Below are 17,608 nucleotides of genomic sequence, written 5' to 3'. Positions count from 1 at the left end.
CTATACAGGTTCACTAAACATAAACAAAAAGCGTCTCATACAAAAAATAGAACATTTCGCTTACTAACATAATATGTACATTCTTTACAACAACCATACTTATGGACAAATCTTGTCCAAGGATCATATAAGCACAACATTATCAGCCCGAGACGTCGTGCAGCCATAATGAACTGGCAAGAAAAATATAAACCATGTCGCAAAGCGACCACAAGAGTTCGCTGTTGGACAGCATAAAAAGCCTTGCTGTAAAACTTACCAAAAGGCAGAGTACTTTCTGAGCGGGACATGTGCGTTAATTGCGTCAAATATTTTAACGTGATTAATTAAAAAAATTAATTACCGCACGTTAACGCGATAATTTTGATAGCCCTAATTTTAACGTGATTAATTTTAAAAATCAATTACCGCCCGTTAGGGCTGTCAAAATTATCGCGTTATTTATAATATAAAGAAACTAACATTAGTGCAGTCATGTATTACAGTAAGCAGGCCAGTACTGTGTTTCCATATATATTTTTATTATATTATGTATATACAGGATATATATATTTCCCCCCCCCCCAAGTGGGACCTTCCATGATCGTAATACATTTATACATTTAATAATAATAAATTATATAATTCCATTTTACATATATATATATATATATATATATATATATATATATGTTTTTATTTTTTTATTTATTATTATTATTAAATAAAAATGCACGTTGATACGACGCACATAAAGGCAACTTTCAAATTTTTTTTACATCGTTAGAAAGTTGTATGGACTTACAATCCGCTAGCTTGTTGTTTCCTGTTGTCTTCCGAAATACACTTGGGTGACGGCGTGTCAAGTGTTCGTTCATAGCCGACGTGGTACCGTGGTATGCGAGCTCAGCTTAGCAAAAAGATTACACATAGTGGTGGCACCCTCCATATTTTCCTTGAAATAAATTCAGGCTCTGGCTGGTCTGGTCCGCTTTTTTGGCTTTATGCCGCTTTCACCGTGTTACCAATTCTGCCCTTCTTGGTAATTGGCGGCGTTTCCAACTGCTCGCCGCAGTGAGGAGTGAACCGGCGATTCACTTGATTCGTTGTCATCCTTCACAGCATCAATCCCTCTTTTTTCACCTCTTATCAAAACCATCGGCGTTTTGGGGCTTTTTGAAGAAACTTCGGACACTCAGTTGCCTTGACATTTTTCCGAGTAAGGCCAACGACGTCATGCATCAAGAGAGACAATAGCTAATTAATATGCTCACTCGCCACCCTGTGGTCTGGGGTATGAATTGCAACCTGTCAAAATGACGGATGGATTTCAGTTTTTTCCGTCACCGTTGTAAAAAACCGGTCAACGACGGAAAATATTCGGTTAACGCGACCCCTGATTTGGAGGTATTTTGGGGTCACTTCCTGTTGATAGCAGTACTCAGCTATTGATTTGGGATCACTTCCTATTGATGTGGGGGTCACTTCTGTGTCACTTCCTGTTGAGGGTATTTTGGGGTCACTTCCAGCTGACATCAAATTACTTCCTGGGGTCATTTTCTGTTAATATCCGGACACTTCCTGTTGATTTGGGGTCATAGACTGTTTACAGGGGGGCAACTTCATGTTGATTTGGGGACATTTTGGGTCACTTCATGTTGATTTTGGGCCACTTCCTATTGACTTAAGGGCTTTTGCAGGTGACTTCCAATTGATTTGGAGGCTTTATGGGGTTCACTTTCTGTTGATATAGGGTTAGCTCACACTGATCTTGGGGCACTTCAGAGTCACTTCCTATAGCCATCAGGTCATTTTCCTGTTGATTTGGGGTCACTTCCTACTGATTTGGTGGTATTTCAGGGTAGCATCCTGTTGATATGGGGTCACTCCCTGTTTTTGAGGTCATTTCAGGGTCACTCCCTTGTTGATTGGGGGGCCTATCGGAGGCATTTCCTGTTGACATCAGGGCACTTCCAATAGATATCTGGCCCCTTTCTGTTGCATTTCAGGTAACATAAGTAGACCTAATTTCATGACACACATCAAACAAAAAAAAAATGCTTTCCCTAAGTTTCTGATGAATTTTATTGAATTCTCTGGAGAGGTAACCAACAAAGATTTCCATCATTTTTGAAACCCCACCAGTCGGTGTGCACTCAAAAACAAAAATCTGCGGTACAATTTAATTAGAATTTCACCTGCGCCTTTGAATGGGAGACGCTTAAAGACAGCAGCAAAAAAAAAAACAAAAAAAAAAAAACAACAAGCCCAGAACTATGAACACTCGGGGAATAAGTTAGAACGTGTCGGGCCTCTTGGCGTCTTCGTCATCATCATCATCATCATCATCATCTCTTTCCGGCCAGTACTCGTCTTGCATGTACTGTGCCGTGTAGTTGTCGTCCATCAGCGGGCTCTGCAGCTGCCACTCCCACTCGCCTTCGACCAGCTTGTAAAGGTCCAACGCAGCCAACGCGTCCTCCACAGAGCAGTGGCCCATTTTCCCCACCTGCCACGTTGGAATGAGTTGAATTCAGATAGAATATTGGCGATACCTCGAGATACGAATTTCATTTTGCGGAACATTTTATCGAAGTTTTATCCGCTTCACGTTACAAAAAATTGATTCATCATACATAAATATAAGGCCTTTTTATCCTTCTGCTGTGAATTGGAATAAGTATCTCTGGTAGATGTCACCTCCGTGAAGTTGGCCCCCCATCAGACGCAAATTCATATAAAAATGGTGTCAATCCTTTATGCTTCGTTTGTGCTGTAAAAAATGTTGTTTGTGCTGCTATCGATATTAATTTTGAGTGATGACGTCATTCGCAGCTTTTCCAACTCCCGCAGCTGACGGAGCATACAAACTCTCTCAATAACAGAGGGGTGTCTCAACAATAACGCAAACGTGGCACAGACAAATGGATCCCATAGGGCAGGCATGTCCAAAGTCCGGCCCGGGGGCCAAATGCGGCCTGTGGTCAAATTTCATCCGGCCCCCAGCCTCTGTCATAAAATCAATAACATCTGGCCCACACACAGACTTAAATAATAAATTGGTCAGCAGTACTGCAAACAGCATATGAAGTACTGCAACCAGCATATGAAGTACCGTAATTTCCCGAATATAAGGCGTACCCGTGTATAATGCGCACCCCAAATTTACTTGTAAAATCTAGGGGAAATTATTGTACCCGTTTATAAGGTGCACCCTAAATTTAGCACCAACAAATAGAAGAATACAAGAAAACAGAGCTCGTGTACAGATACAGAAATGTCCTTTTACTGACTGGTGAAACACAGCACAAGCATAGCACATTGGTAGTTCAAAACATTACCATAAACTGACAACATTTACGGTAATAATGATTTGACAACTTCTCCACCTTACCAGAATCTAGGAGAAAACAAAACAGATGTGACTTTTCTTTTAAAGTATAATTGTATAACTTGCTCGTTTCATCATGATGAATAAATGTTTCTTCAATGGATTGATACGGTAAAATGAAAGTGAGAACGTAAGTCAGAAATCCGTGAGAGCTCATCGCTGTCAACACGACAGTAACAATAGGAACTATTGTTATTTGGGTTTGAGTTTCACGAGGGACAGATATAGATGACGGACACAGGAAGTCTGTGTGCTTATATTTGTTATGGTCCGAGTTGCGGAGCTGCAATAAACGTTGGCTCATATGAGTTCAAGAAACTAAATTCTGTGCTTTATGAAGAGTGAAAAAAGCAAAATTTAACACAGAAAAAATAATTCGGCCGATTAGTGTGAAGTATTACCGAAAGAAAATGGTGACGTCACGTACCGTAATGGTCGGCAACGAGTCGCCGCATACGTTTCTTCAACACAGCGTGGCCGTGTCAATAAAAAAAAATCGGTTTGTACACATATGTAATATATAAATATTTTTTGTCTCCATCCATGTACCCGTTTATAATGCACACCATGATTTTACAAGTTGATTTTGGGGGAAAAAAGTGCGCGTTATATTCGGGAAATTACGGTAGCTTACACACGAAATGCTGCTCCTCATTTTCCCACTAAAAGGCAGCAGCACTTTCACCCTTTATTGCCAAATGTATCACATTTGATACAGCTAAAATTTCATGATTTTCAGACTAATTTAGAATTTTGACATTTTTTATTTTGGGAAAAAAAAAAAAAAAAATGATGGATGCAAGTCAACACATGCATCTGCAGGTTCCATAAGAAAAAAAACATGATTTAGCATGGGTTATAGATATTGGAGCGCTTATTACATATTCATTTTGAATTTTCTTTTCACAAATTTGAAAAAAAGGTTTCATTAGAACCTTATTTTTCAAATTTTGGGATTCTCTGATAATTGCTTCATGTTGCAGGTATTTAAGGGCTAAGCAACATTACTCCGTGTGACCGTCTACTTCCATTATTCTAAAATGGCGACAATCAACAAAAAAAAAGCTGACTGTGACGGCCGACGCTTCAAGGATAGGTGGAAATTGGACTAATTTCTTCACTAAAATACGCAACAACTGTGTCTTGCCTCATTTGCAAAGAGACAGTCGCTGTTTTTAAAGATTTCAATGTGAGGCGATATTACCAAACAAGCCACGCTGACATGTACGACAAGATTACAGGGAAGATAAGCAGCGAGAAATTGAACCAACTTGAAGCTAGTTTAATTTCACAGCAGTAGTATTTTGCAAGAGCCCGAGAGTCGAAAGAGAACGCCGCAAAGGCTAGTTGCGAGATTGTTGAAATTATTCATTAAAAAAATAATAAAGCAAATGTGACACACTGAATGGCTTGCTAAATTTTGCTTAAATATATTGTTCTGCGTAAAGGACGTCAACCAAGGTCGGCCCCCCACATTTTTACCATGCCAAATCTGGCCCCCTTTGCAAAAAGTTTGGACACCCCTGCCTTAGGGTCTGAACCATTGTGCAGTAAATAGGGGGCTGTGAGTCACGCCATCACTTGATGACACACAAATCAATATATCAAAAAATCCAACTTTTTACCAGAAGTAAAATCAATTTAAGAAATAGAATTTAGGAGACTGTACGCTTGAATTTATAATTGATGAGACAATACCATATTGGCCCGAATATAAGAAGACCCTGATTATAAGACCGCCTCTTTTTCAAGCCTCAAGTTTGAAAAAAAAAAAAAAAAAAGACTTTTTGAACACCAAATTAATTTTTATACAGAAAATAATTACAGTACATCCGAAACAAATGAGCATAACAATTTGAGAGAAAAAGCATGTTATTTTGCCTCATTCAAATCTAATATCTGAACATTTAAATATGTGAACTAAATTGCACTCACATTCGTAAATGAATGGCTTCTGGTTTTTGAAATGTAAATAAAACAATCTATTGTGATAAAACAACAAAATTGCAGTAACTGCATTAACAATCAAAGTCCTCTAACTGTAAATGTAGTCTTGAAACAAATCTGACAGAACATCGCTTCAATGATATCTGGCGCCATCTAGCGTCGTGAATGGGTATAATTTCTAGACAGGAATATAAGACGACCGCCCCTTTTTCATTCTTATTTCAATGCAAAAAACAGTCTTATATTCGGGCAAATACGGTAAGTTGAATGAGTATTTGTCAAACTATAATGAAACTACAGCTTCATTTTTACAGGGAACACAAGTGACACCCTATAAGAAAAATGACCCATATACTGGACTGTCTCAGAAAATTAGAATACACAATATTCTAATTTTCTGAGACAGTCCTGTATATTGTTCTATGTAAAGGACGTCAGCCAAGGTCGGCCCCCCACATTTTTACCACACCAAATCTGGTCCCCTTTGCAAAAAGTTTGGACACCCCTGCTTTAAATGGTGGATTAATGTACAGGACTGTCTCAGAAAATTAGAATATTGTGTATTCTAATTTTCTGAGACAGTCCAGTACAGTGGTACCTCTACATACGAAGTTAATCCGTTCCAGGACCTTGTTTGTAAGTCGAAATGGTCGTATGTCGAGCAGGATTTTCCCATAGGAATACATTATAATTCCATTAATTCGTTCCACAGCCCAAAAACCTGCACTAAATCCTTAAAAAATACTGCTGGTACTATTACAAATGGCAATTACATATAGCAAAACAAATAAATAATAAATAAAAATCGGATTAATATAATAATAATAATAATAATAATAATTCCTGTAATAGTGTAACGAAACGGGTTCTAATAAGGCGGACGTTTTTTTCTGTACCTGAAGGCACCGCGGGGCTGATGTGACAAAGAGGGAGGGGAGCGGGTGAGAGTTTACTTTCGCTTTCAATGCTTTCTTGAGAACACCTTCAATTGCGGCAGACAGCAGGCGTTTTGTGTTGAATAAGTTGTGAAAGAAATGATGAAAACGTGGCGAAGCTGGCGATTTCTCTGGACATGTTACCACAATAAGAATTGTCAGCTTAACTTAAAAAGACTGGCGAACGATGGTCGGAGGAGGACGTGGAGATGTATTGTTGAGCCATTTCACCCCACGCTCATATTTTTCTGTCATTTGCATCTTCATTTAGAAGGTAAGCGTCAACTTTTTCCTTGTTTCACCACCTGTACCAACCTTTTCTGAAACCTGTGTTGATTTGTCACACAAGAAAATCCGCCGTGCATTCGTCTGCGGTGCTGCCATTGTCGTCGTATTTCGAGCATGTCGTCGGATGTAGAAACAAATGGCGAGTCAAATTTTACGTCGGATGTCGAAAAGTTCGTGTGTCGAAGCGATCGTATGTAGAGGTACCACTGTATTCTTGGATCAAATCTGCAACTAGAGATGTCCCGATCCGATATTTGGATCGGATCAAACGCCGATATGGGCAAAAAAATGCGCATCGGATCGGAAAAATTCCGATCCAGTTTTTTTTAAAAGGCTGGTCCGGGGTTTCCAGCGCACCATCCATAAACCATTCCCGTTTTTCCTTCGGTTTCCCTACAATCCGGTCCGCATTTTACAGCACACCTTCAACACACTACATTACCGTCTCCCAATTTACCGAGAGACTTTATCGGTAAAAATGTCAGCTGTGTTGGATCATTTCACCTTAAAGGACGACAAATACAAAGAGGCAGAGTGCAACATATAAAGTCAAGCGTAGTGGTAAAGCTGTAAGAAGTTTTAATACAACCAACCTAATCAAGCATTTAGCGAAATATCACCACAAACAATATGAGGAGTATGTTAAGAAAACTGAAGACAAAAAGAAACATCCTGCGCAACTAACACTGGCAGAAACTTTTGCTATGCGTGACTAAAAGCCCAGGGAATAACAAGAGTCGAAGAATTCCTTCTGGATGACGAGCCATTATCTCTAGTGAGTAAAGAGGCACCATCCAACACTTAGAACCACGGTACAACATGCCTGGCCAGCCGTCATTACATCCTTGAGCGATTCGGACGTGGAAGATTCGCGAACGATTCACAAACATCCAAATTCCGATTATTGAAATATGTCAAGTAAAGTGGAACTACTACACAGCGCAGTCTTCGGGACGCAATGAGAAACAGACCGCATTGCGTCCCGAGAGTAAACATCATGCTTGTCATAGACACGGCTAATGCCAATGCTCAACCCACGGCTTTAGCTCAACTCATGCCGCTAGATAAAAAACACAATACCTGACTGCTGCTGACAGCCGCTAAAAACTACGTCAACATCATTTTACTGTCGATAATAGATATCATATGTATGTAGAACTAGATGCAAGTGACGGACTCGACGGCGTTAGCAACACTGAAGTATTGAAAACTAGATGCGTTTGTAAACAGCCGCCATCTTAAGGCAGAAGACTTTCCGAGTAGGCTGTTGTAGTGAACCTTCCAAGCGAACCTAATTAACTTTTTATCTTAAATACTCCTAAATCAGCAAAATCTTGACTTGAATCCATCTTCAAAACCGTTTTAAAACTTTCACATGTCGAAAGTAGACAGAAGGGAAATTATGGAATAACGGGAGCAATTTTAACAACTTTATCAGTTGATTGGCAAAATTAAATGAATTGAATGTAGTTTAAAGCTGCTGATACATAATGGGGACTTGAGTATTTTACTTACCGTTTTAAAATGTTAACTTGATACTGAAATAGTCGTTTATTTAAACCTGAGAGGCTTTTTATACCATTTTGTAACTAATGCACAAAACATTAAAAGCATCTAATAGCTTGGGGGGTTTGTGGGATTTTCCACCGAGGTTGTTTGTGTGTTGTGCTTTTTTAAGACAGTTTACAATATTATTTGCACGTTTTACTGACTGACTATGCCATTTCTGTTTGTTATTTATAATATTTTGTGTTTGTCACTACAGAAACAGGTCAGTTTCTTGTTACCAACCATTGTGTGTTAATCAAACTCACCTAATTCAGCTGGTTAGTTGTTATCAAGAGTCCTAAAACCCTTTTCAACATGAGTCTGACAACTAAGAACTAAGTAAGGAGGCTAAATAACTTTAAACTTTAATACATGCTCAAAAAGGCCGATATCAGTATCGGCCAGTATCGGTATCGGATCGGAAGTGCAAAACAATATCGGTATCGGATCGGAAGTGCAAAAACCTGGATCGGGACATCCCTAGCTGCAACAACTAATCAATTCAAATCAATTAATACATTAGTTCCCAACTAATTTGATAATCAATTTTTGCCGGCATCTATGAGCAGTCCCGTTTGGATCCTTGTTTGTGTGTAATGTAAAGTGCACGTGCGCGCCAGTGATGAGAGCAAGAGAGAGTTCACTGCTGCAACTGCTTCTGCGTTGCTGATTCACTAAAATCAAAATTCACCTGGCATGTTTCGGCAACTACTTCCGCCTTCATTAGAGTGTCCAAGGCGGAAGTGGTCGCCAAAACGTGTCAGGTAAATGAAACAACCTAAAACGATTGTCTGGGATAAATGAAAAATTCAACTAATCTATAAGTGGAAACAAAATGAAAACTGATCTATTACGGTCTGCTTCCTCCTTATTCGATTTTGTTGTTGTGTTTAAATAAATGAGACATTGACAGTTTACATGAGTGCTTTGCCAACAAGAAAAAAAAAAAAGTCAGCTTTTTTTATTATATTAACTTCTGACTTTTGTCTCAGAATTCTTTTTGACGAACAACTTTTATGTACTTAAAAGAGTACAGTTGTAGACTACAGTTAGGTCAGAAAGCTGCTTTATAGTATCATTGAAAAAAGTGACGTTTATCCGATTAATAGTTTAATTCATCGTCCGATTAATCAGTTATTGTTAATTAGGGTTGTTTCGATCATGTTTTTTTTTTGCTCCCGATCGGATCGTTTTAGTTTGAGTATCTGCCGATCCCGTTACTTCCCGATCCGATTGCTTTTTTTTGCTCCCGATTCAATTCCAATCATTCCCGATAATTTTTCCCGATCATATACATTTTGGCAATGCATTAAGAAAAAAATGAATAAAACTCGGACGAATATATACATTCAACATACAGTACATAAGTACTGTATTTGTTTATTATGACAATAAATCCTCAAGATGGCATTTACATTATTAACATTCTTTCTGTGAGAGGGATCCACGGATAGAAAGACTTGTGACTTTGTATATTGAGACTAAATATTGCCATCTAGTGTATTTGTTGAGCTTTCAGTAAATGATACTGTAGCCATTTAACTGTTCTGCCCAAATGCACGATGGGAAGTGCAATCATGACTGTGGGTAGTGGTACCAATTGATATAGCTTCTCTGCGTTGGGAAATAACATAGGGTGTTAAGGAAAAGATCAATTACTACCTTCCTTCCCCACATTGCTTCCCACGATATTTCTAATCGTAGGGAGAGGGATTGTAAGGCTTTAGCCAATTAAATAAAGGCTCCAAAGGCTGTCAAAATCCACTCATTTTACGCTGCCTTTTAGCTCTATATATATATATACACACACATACAGTGGGGAGAACAAGTATTTGATACACTGCCAATGGGGTTTCCCATGCCACTGTGTATATATATATTAGGGCTGTCAAAATTATCGCGTTAACGGGCGTTAATTAATTTTCTTAATTAATCACGTTAAAATATTTGACGCAATTAACGCATGCAATGAATTACCTTCTGGCATATTGCCTCAAACATTACAATGAGGCCGTTTATGGACATTAAGAGTGAAGAGAATGCCACCGGCTGCTTGGGGGCAGCGCCGTTCCATACTCATGTTATGTCTTCTAAACGTGGGGGAATTAGTAGTTGTGAGACGTTTATGCTGTATTCACAATGCAATGCAAATTGCTATTTGTGCTCCACACATATTTCGGTAAGTTTTCTTTCTTTTAGTGGCAATTATGTGTCTCTTGTTTTATTTTGGGTAAGATATGTACAGTGGGGAGAACAAGTATTTGATACACTGCCAATGGGAAAACCCATTGGCAGTGTATCATATACCTTTACTGTATATGTTATACAGTAAAGGCGAGTGGACACAGGCGTTTATTGACATAAGCTTCTCCTTCACAACAAACATAAGTATCATGTAGTGAAAGCACAACAAAAATAATATTCCTATCTATGAAAAAAAAAAAATAAATAATGTTCACAAAAAGAAAAGCACTTCAGTCTATAATAATGAGGCCCTATTCTGACACACAGTTAAACAACAATGCAAAATGAACTGGCATTCCATATCAAAATAGCTATGCAAAATACACGTAAAACTTTTCGCTCTATTTTTATTATTGTTATTTTTATTCTTCTTATCATATTAACTCTACTTTTGATTGGAAAATTTTACAAATTTTACTAAAACGAAAACATGAAGAGGGGTTTTAATATAAAATTACTATAACTTGTAACTATAACATTTATCGTTTAAGAACTACAAGTCTTTCTATCCGTGGATCACTTTAACAGAAAGAATGTCAATAATGCCATTTCTGGATTTATTGTTACAATAAACAAATACAGTACTGATGTACAGTATGTTGTATGTATATATCCGTCGTGTGTCTTATCTTTCCATTCCAACAATAATTTACATAAAAATATGGCATATTTTAGAGATGGTTTGAATTGCGATTAATTACGATTAATTAATTTTTAAGCTGTAATTAACTCGATTAATACAGTGCCTTGCAAAAGTATTCGCCTCCCTTGAATCTTGCAACCTTTCGCCACATTTCAGGCTTCAAACATAAAGATATGAAATTTAATTTTTTTGTCAAGAATCAACAACAAGTGGGACACAATCGTGAAGTGGAACAACATTTATTGAATAATTTAAACTTTTTTAACAAATAAAAAACTGAAAAGTGGGGCGTGCAATATTATTCGGCCCCTTTACTTTCAGTGCAGCAAACTCACTCCAGAAGTTCAGTGAGGATCTCTGAATGATCCAATGTTGTCCTAAATGACCGATGATGATAAATAGAATCCACCTGTGTGTAATCAAGTCTCCGTATAAATGCACCTGCTCTGTGATAGTCTCAGGGTTCTGTTTAAAGTGCAGAGAGCATTATGAAAACCAAGGAACACAGCAGGCAGGTCCGAGATACTGTTGTGGAGAAGTTTAAAGCCGGATTTGGATACAAAAAGATTTCCCAAGCTTTAAACATCTCAAGGAGCACTGTGCAAGCCATCATATTCAAATGGAAGGAGCATCAGACCACTGCAAATCTACCAAGACCCGGCCGTCCTTCCAAACTTTCTTCTCAAACAAGGAGAAAACTGATCAGAGATAGCAGCCAAGAGGCCCATGATCACTCTGGATGAACTGCAGAGATCTACAGCTGAGGTGAGAGAGTCTGTCCATAGGACAACAATCAGTCGTACACTGCACAAATCTGGCCTTTATGGAAGAGTGGCAAGAAGAAAGCCAATTCTCAACAATATCCATAAAAAGTCTCGTTTAAAGTTTGCCACAAGCCACCTGGGAGACACACCAAACATGTGGAAGAAGATGCTCTGGTCAGATGAAACCAAAATTGAACTTTTTGGCCACAATGCAAAACGATATGTTTGGCGTAAAAGCAACACAGCTCATCACCCTGAACACACCATCCCCACTGTCAAACATGGTGGTGGCAGCATCATGGTTTGGGCCTGCTTTTCTTCAGCAAGGACAGGGAAGATGGTTAAAATTGACGGGAAGATGGATGCAGCCAAATACAGGAACATTCTGGAAGAAAACCTGTTGGTATCTGCACAAGACCTGAGACTGGGACGGAGATTTATCTTCCAACAGGACAATGATCCAAAACATAAAGCCAAATCTACAATGGAATGGTTCAAAAATAAACGTATCCAGGTGTTGGAATGGCCAAGTCAAAGTCCAGACCTGAATCCAATCGAGAATCTGTTGAAAGAGCTGAAGACTGCTGTTCACAAACTCTCCCTCCAACCTCACTGAGCTCGAGCTGTTTTGCAAGGAAGAATGGGCAAGAATTAGAGGTTAGATTTTGTGGGCCCGAATGTCGGGTCGGGTCGGGCCCACAATTTAAGCATTCACGTTCGGGTCAGGTCGGGTCGGGCCGCCATGCCGGACTAATAAATTATTTTTTTTAAAAAATAAAAAATAAAAAAACATGGAGAGCATGCTCTCTGTATTGCGCTTTTGCTTGTGCGTGTGCACGAACGCCGTGGCGCCGGCCACTTTTTCTTCTTGTCCTCCCGCTGCACGGCCGAGGCGCCGCCCTCTCCTGTTCCCTCTCCTTGTCAGAGAGGCGCGTCCATGTGAGAACAATATCCCACACACTCAGAAATATGTTTAACAAACTTTCCCAGCGTTATTTCCTTGTGTGAATGCTTTGATAATTCTCAAAAAAATATGTAGATTATTTAAACATTAAGAAAATTTGCGTTTTTTTCTGCCAACTCGAAGAAATGAAAATAAATTGCTGCTGCTGCGTTTTTTCCGCGTCACTCAAAAAAAAAAAAAAAAAAAAAACGGGGTTTTCGGGCTCGGGCCTGCAAATCTAGTTAAGTGATCGAGCTCGGGCCGGGTCGGGCCTCAATACCAGCGGGCCGTGTCGGGTCGGGCTGGATTTTTTAGGCCCGAACTAGGCTCTAGCAAGAATGTCAGTCTCTCGATGTGCAAAACTGATAAACATACCCCAAGCGACTTGCAGCTGTAATTGGAGCAAAAGGTGGCGCTACAAAGTATTAACGCAAGGGGGCCGAATAATATTGCACGCCCCACTTTTCAGTTTTTTATTTGTTAAAAAAGTTTAAATTATCCAATAAATTTTGTTCCACTTCACGATTGTGTCCAACTTGTTGTTGATTCTTGACAAAAAAATTACAATTTTATACCTTTATGTTTGAAGCCTGAAATGTGGCGATAGGTTGCAAGGTTCAAGGGGGCCGAATACTTTTGCAAGGCACTGTGTATATACAGTGGTACCTCTACATACGAATTTAATTCGTTCCAGGACCTTGTTTGTAAGTCGAAATGGTCGTATGTCGAGCAGGATTTTCCCATAGGAATACATTATAATTCCATTAATTCGTTCCAAAGCCTAAAAACATACACTAAATTCTTAATAAATACTGCTGGCACTGTTACAAATGGCACTTAAACATAGAAAAACAAATAAGTTATTAATAAATAATTCAGAATAATATAATAATAAGAAGAATAATTAATAATTATTCCTGTAAATAATGTAACGAATCGGATTCTAATATGGCGGACACTTTTTACTGTCCCTGAACGCACCGCGAAGGTGACGTCTCAGTGAGATAGGTCGGTGCGGTAGAGATAATACTTTCGTTTTCTTGAGAGCGGTCAACTGCTTAAGACAATGGGCGTTTTGTGTTGGATAAGTTCTTAAATAAATGATAAAAACGTGACGAAGCTGGCGATTTCCTTGGCAATGTTACCACAATAATAATTGTCACCTTAACTTATAAATAGTGGCGAACGGTGGTCGGAAGAGGACCATGGAGCTGTATTGTTGAGCCAGTTCAGGGACGCGCACCCCAAGCTCATATTTTTCTATAACTTGCATCTTCATTTCAAAGGTAAGCATCACTTTTTTCCTTGTTTCTCCAACTGTATCAACTTTTTTTGAAAACTGTGTTGATTTCTCACACAAGAAAATCCACCGTGCGTTCGTTTGCAGTGCTGTCATGTCGTCGTATTTCGAGCAACTCGTCGGATGTAGAAACAAATGGCGGCTCAAATTTTACGTCGGATGTCGAAAAGATCGTGTGTCGAAGTGATCGTATGTAGAGGTACCACTGTATATATATATATATATATATTGGTAAAACGACACCATTTCAGATTGAACGCGACAATGCGCGAGTGGGTCGTGCAGCGCATGGATTAATTGCATTAAATATTTTAACGTGATAAATTTTTTAAAAAATTAATTACCGCGGTTAACGGGATAAATTTGATAACCTTACCTTAAACCTAAACTAAAGACTCTGGATGAGTGTAACATATTATGTCTGTAACGTTAAATACAATTAGAAAACGATTTAATTAAAAAATATAAATATATTAAAAAAAAGGCATGTCCGATATTTTTTTTCTCCAATTCAGATACTTTGAAAATGACGTGATCGGACCCGATCGATCGAGATCATCTCTATTGTTAATTGCAGCCCTATTTTAGACTGAGTGCTGAGAAATGTTGTGTGTTGCCTAACACTTCCGAGCATATTCAGGGACCTTACGCAAAATTCAAGGACTCGTACAAAACCTGAATGATGTCTGAAAGAAATTGACACTTCATACAAACATTTTCAACACGTGTGAACCACTAAACTAGTGCTGCTACGATTTATCGAGTAACTCGAATAATTTGATCATAATTAGAATCCAATTTTGCTGCTTCGAGTATTCGTTTACTTCGAGTGGCGCTGTAATGGTCTGTTTTGAAAGTGTTTGCATTTAGTTTCATTGATTTGTGTGGATATACTGCCCTTTAGTGCCAACACTGAATATGACATAACTCATTTAACATGGCTGAATCCAGCCCTCCCTGTTAAGACCAACTAAGGTAAGTTTTGCTTTCAGCTAATGTTTTCTTATGCATTCGTAATTTACTTTATAACTATATTTAGCCATTTTTTTTGGTGGAAATATGTGTTTGAATGATTCGTTAAGAGCATTGTAAACGTTAGCATTTTATCGCATTTGAGCTAGCGGACTTTTGCTATGCAAGATAGCCAATTGGTCTCTTTGGACTTAGTTCCTCATTTATTTATTTTTATACCGTTTGAGGCCAAGCTCAGGTATTTTAATTGCTTTTCAAATGAAAGTGCAACTCTGCAGTTTGAAGAAACACTTGGGAATTTTATTTTGTATTTGCATTTAATGTCTTTTGAAAGTGCAATCTTCTAATCTGATTACTCGATTATTCAAACTACTGTATTTTTTGGACTATAAGTCACAGTTTTTTTGTCATTGTTTGGCTGGGGGTGCAAATTATACTCTGGAGCGCCCTGTGTGTGAAATTATCGACACGTTATCATATAATTACACGCTATTTTGGTGTTTTGAAGTGACACTGATGGTTTGGTAAACTTGTTAGCATGGTCTTTATCTGAATAATTCTTAATATCTATGTTACGTAAACATACCGGCCAAGTTCACATTTCGTATAATTATCATATTGTACACTTATTCAGCAAGTTGTTCTCTTTTCTTTTTGTATTTTTATTTGAAATTGCCTTTTAAGATGACATCTGTTCTATGTGTTGGATTTTATCAAGTAAATTTCCCCCAAAAATGCGACTTATGCTCCGGTGCCATTTATAGTCCGAAAAATACGATAGTTGATAGATTAATCGACTACCAAAATAATTGATAGCTGCAGCCCTACACAAAACCTACCTGGATGTGCCTGTTGAGGAGCTTGCCCACTAGCGTCTTTAACGAAACGCGACGCTGGGGCGGAAATCCGGCTAAGCGACGCAGGAGGTGTGTCGCCCCCGTGTCTCGAACCATGTGACGTGGATGGGGGATGCGCAGAGCACGGAAATCATTGGAAATCGAGTGTCCCACTACCACCTTGCCTTTGAGAATTGCAAGAATCTACAAAAGATAAGCAGTTATTTTTTTCACAACACATTGACAGTGATAGAAGTCAAATCCGTTTCAACCGGGGTCCGGCCGCTCACATCGTTTCTAGCCTGCGCATACGTCGTCGCGTTGAGCAAATGATGTGGCCGGATGCCGCTCCAACGAGTTCTGTAGTCTGTAACGGGGTTACACGGTTGCACGTAACGGTCGTAAATGACATTGCCGTGGTAATCCAGAATGCTGCAGCGGGCCAACTCGCTGCAGCTCCCGCCCGGTCCGGTGCCCACCATCTCACAGTCCAGGGCCACCACTAGGGCGGCAGAGGCGGAAGAAGTCGGGCACGGCGAGCTCCGGCCGCTCGTCGGAGGGCTGCACTCAGAGAAACCGCTGTCCTCCTCCCATGTCTCCTTAACGGTCAAATCTCGGTTTTGAAGATCGGTCATGTTTCTGTACTTTTTAGCCTGTTCGTCAAAATGGCAGTCACTTCTTTTCCTCTTTGCTGGCCGCTTGCGTTTTGGACTGGAACACTCCATGGCGTGAAACATCAGTTTTTTTAAAAAAAAAAAAATTAATCGGTATCTGCTCAGGAGCCCACGTGAGGACTTAGTCCTATTTTGCACCTTTGCCGTCTCCTACTGATTGAATTATCCCGGTAAGTCATTGCTGCAGAGAGTAAAACAAAATATTGAAAAAGTGAATTTCATGCAAAAAAATGCATTTGTACTACAATTTCTAAGTTGTTGATTTTTTTAAGAAACAAATGTTTATATGTAAGTAATTTAGCATAATATTAACTAATTTAACTCAATCACTGACATTTATAACAATTTCAACTAGGATGGCTGGCTGTGATTGCTAATCTTTCAGTGCCATTGACGGCGATAGACGTCTTTTTGACTGGGTGGAGCAGATGAACGAATGTTTACCCGTCAATGACTTAATCAAATTCTATGCAAATAGTTTTACCTTAACTTTAATCTTGTCAAATAGTTACTCATGTTGATTTTTTTGGCCTGAACGACATTCTATTAAAACAAAAAATCGTATTTCGTGCCTTGTTCACGTATTATGACATTTTGTTATGTCACATTCATACATGACGTCACGGTCCTTATTGTTAATGATTGCATCGCTATAAATCGATGTGTCACTTTCCTTTAAACGTACACGTAGCAAACTAATTATCTGGCTTTTACTCTGTAATTAGCAAACGAGAGGAAATATCAACGTTATTGTGCCATTTCGTTAGGCCACCGGCTTTTTTTCAGCGAGCCTAGCTTAGCCGCCATTCCACAACAAATACATATTTTCTTGTCAACAAATGATAGAATACAAAAGCCAACTCATTCCCCGTGGTTGAACGATGCTCAAAAACAACCCTCGCGTATTATACTGGGTAAAAAAGTACCTTTTTGCGGTAGCACGTGGTCCGAAATGCTCGTGCCTGGGCAAGACCGGCGAGTTGGAGAGGTCCCATCTGATTGGTTAGTTTTCTTCCAAACAGGAAGTGCTAATATATATAGATTGACGCGCCATCTAAAGGTCCGGAGAAGAAACGTCTTTTTATATTGCACTGTAAAGAAATACGTATATGAAATAAAAATATCTAAAATAATAATAAATCGA

At 38.9% G+C, this 17,608-nt stretch overlaps 1 protein-coding gene across 1 annotated transcript; it reads right to left on the bottom strand.

The window, feature by feature from the left end:
• Positions 1-2,046: 2,046 nt before the first annotated feature.
• LOC130915711 (apoptosis-enhancing nuclease-like) lies at positions 2,047-17,476 on the bottom strand. The gene is made up of 4 exons (XM_057835713.1): positions 17,391-17,476; positions 16,081-16,645; positions 15,794-15,994; positions 2,047-2,488 (listed from the first exon to the last, which is right to left on the bottom strand). The coding sequence occupies exons 2-4, from the start codon at positions 16,525-16,527 to the stop codon at positions 2,276-2,278; spliced, it is 861 nt and encodes a 286-aa protein (XP_057691696.1). The 5' UTR covers positions 16,528-16,645; positions 17,391-17,476; the 3' UTR covers positions 2,047-2,275.
• Between the last annotated feature and the right edge of the window lie 132 nt (positions 17,477-17,608).

This window comes from Corythoichthys intestinalis, chromosome 5 (assembly GCF_030265065.1).
Source record: "Corythoichthys intestinalis isolate RoL2023-P3 chromosome 5, ASM3026506v1, whole genome shotgun sequence".
In the NCBI taxonomy this organism is placed as follows: domain Eukaryota; kingdom Metazoa; phylum Chordata; class Actinopteri; order Syngnathiformes; family Syngnathidae; genus Corythoichthys; species Corythoichthys intestinalis.
Note: the sequence above shows the minus strand (reverse complement) of the source record. Positions and strands in the feature narration are given on the sequence as shown.

What these genes read in the sequence shown, in the direction of transcription:
- LOC130915711 (XM_057835713.1), bottom strand. Translation starts at nt 16,527, where the DNA reads ATGTTTCACGCCATGGAGTGTTCCAGTCCAAAACGCAAGCGGCCAGCA. An exon ending in ATGCGCAGGCTAGAAACGAT is followed by an intron (nt 15,995 to 16,080) that starts GTGAGCGGCCGG and finishes TATCTTTTGTAG; the next exon opens with ATTCTTGCAATTCTCAAAGG. An exon ending in TCCTCAACAGGCACATCCAG is followed by an intron (nt 2,489 to 15,793) that starts GTAGGTTTTGTG and finishes CCAACGTGGCAG; the next exon opens with GTGGGGAAAATGGGCCACTG.